General features: G+C 25.4%; 1 protein-coding gene across 1 annotated transcript in view; it reads left to right on the forward strand.

Moving 5' to 3' along the window:
• Positions 1–1,222: 1,222 nt before the first annotated feature.
• Positions 1,223–2,333, forward strand: part of LOC122637215 (odorant receptor 45b-like) — a 2,591-nt gene continuing 1,480 nt past the window's right edge. Inside the window, exons 1-2 of the mRNA XM_043829217.1 lie at positions 1,223–1,226; positions 1,977–2,262. Of these exons, the coding sequence (XP_043685152.1) occupies positions 1,223–1,226; positions 1,977–2,262 (290 nt within the window). The remainder of the gene's footprint in view (positions 1,227–1,976; positions 2,263–2,333) is intronic.

Genomic DNA, 2,333 nt, shown 5'->3' on the forward strand with positions numbered 1-2,333 from the left:
ACGGAGGTTGTTCGACCGTTTTGCTGTCAGTCGATTGTGAACCTTCAAAGGGATAACATGGAGTCAAATATGGATGTAAGACGGATATTATTTTTTCTGATTACGCTGTCATAATTTTGATTGCAGTGTATAGTTTTGATAACGCACGGTCATATTGTTTATACGTTATTTAGCTATCTCTTTTGCTTTCGCTAGTATGGTTTTCTTTTTTTCATCGAATGGTTACGTATTATTATTATATAGTTTTTGTTATTAATATGATAACAATGGAATGAAATTAATCTAATAACAACTTTTTTTCTTTCATTCGGATTAAATCATTTATGTTTAAATAAAATTGTTCTTATTGATTTGTGCATAGAATTGTAATAATTCGTGTTTTGATCGATAGAATTGTTTTTTTATAATTATGAAATTCGTTTACGATAAATTCTTTTTCACTTTACTAAGGAGAATTAAATTGTATTTTCAAATTGGATATATAGATTCTTTGGTCTCTTGTTTATTTTTTTAAAATACAACAAATTTATTTTTCTGATGTTAAAGAGAAGTATGATAATTGTAGAATTTCTTATAATAATTTTCCCTTTTAATTTTTTTTTCTACTACGTTCATTACTTATTTGAAATGTTCATTATTCTCTTTCTTATATTTTATTATATCGCTTTTAATTATTTACTAATTTTTATCTATATACATATTATTATTATTATTATTATTATTATTATTATTATTATTATTATTATTATTATTATTATTATTATTATTATTATTACAGCCATTAGATGTAACCGAAGCAATGAAGTCGTTATTATGGAACAGACAATTGCTGAAATACATTGGAGTTTGGCCACTCGAGATTTCTCATGCATATTTTCTTTTTTTTTTTATATATCTCCTCGTACATTGTTTGTTGACATTTGCCGAATTGACACTTGGTAAACACAATTTGGACATTAACATGGCAATTATCGACGAGAACGTATTGCATCTAATGACGCTAATAAAAATAACAATGTGCTGGATAAATAGACAATCATTAAGGCGCTTGCTGATCGAAGTACAAGATAATTTCCTCGCCGACAATTACAATACGTTCGAGAAGAGATTCATTTTCATGAAATATACCAAATTGGCAAAATATTATTTTTTTGTAGCAGTTCCATCAATGACTATTGCCATTGGATTTTATTATATCCAGGAGTTGATATCTAATGTCAAAATGGGTAATCGTTCTATTATATTTATCGAAGAAAAAATTGTATTAATTTCTATTTTATCCATTTATACGTATATAGATTTATTACAAAATTATAAACATTGTTGAATATCTTCTTTATTAAGAGCGAATGAAAAAAAAAATCAATTTGTGTGTGTGTGTGTGTGTGTGTATTTAGTAAGTAAAGTTTCATGATTTAGTGTGAAAGAAATATCTCAGTAATGCAAAATACAATATCGAATGTTCGGTTGAAATCGAAAGTTTAATGACTCTTTAGTATTTTTCATTTGAAATGTCGTAATTTGTTAAATTTTTTAAATTATTTATTTCGATAGTTAAATATATTATCACCTAAATGGAACGATTTCTTTCACATATAAAAAATCTTAATATTCAATGAAAAAATGAAAAAAATATAAAAAACTGCCACAATATGTACTGTTACTAATTAATTTGATAGATATGCGAAATATTTGTTCAATATTTTCCTCTATTTAGAAGCAACATATCCTACTTATATTAACATTCTATTATATTTCATTTCCTAATTAATCTAAATTTCATTTTCCAAACTGAGTATATGAATTTATTATATAATTAACATATATTACTATATAAATCATGCATGTACATTATTATATATTTATTATGTATATTATATATAATATATATTATAATATGTATATTATATGTATAATGCATCATACACGTATTATATAAATTATATATTCTATTATATATATTTTATTTGTTACAGCGATGAGTAATTCTTCATGGAGTTACAAGCTACCGTATAAAACACGAACTTTTGTAGACATACACGACATTAGAATCTATACTTGTCTCTGTATTTACCAGATTTTGGTGCCACCGAGTATTGTACTAGGTTTCGTCGGATTTGATTGTTTGTTTACCAATCTCGCATTTCATATCACCGCACAATTTGGAGTTCTCAGTTGTATGCTTAGAGAAATTCTTGACGACTCTCGTGGGTTTCAATGTAATATGAAGGAACTTGTACTTCGACATTACAAATTGATAAGGTAACAAAGAATAGATGAGGTAATTCTCTTAAATATAATACAAATTTTGTTTTCCAAATTCAATAAAATAC

The sequence above is a fragment of the Vespula pensylvanica genome, chromosome 25 (genome assembly GCF_014466175.1).
Source record: "Vespula pensylvanica isolate Volc-1 chromosome 25, ASM1446617v1, whole genome shotgun sequence".
NCBI lineage: Eukaryota > Metazoa > Arthropoda > Insecta > Hymenoptera > Vespidae > Vespula > Vespula pensylvanica.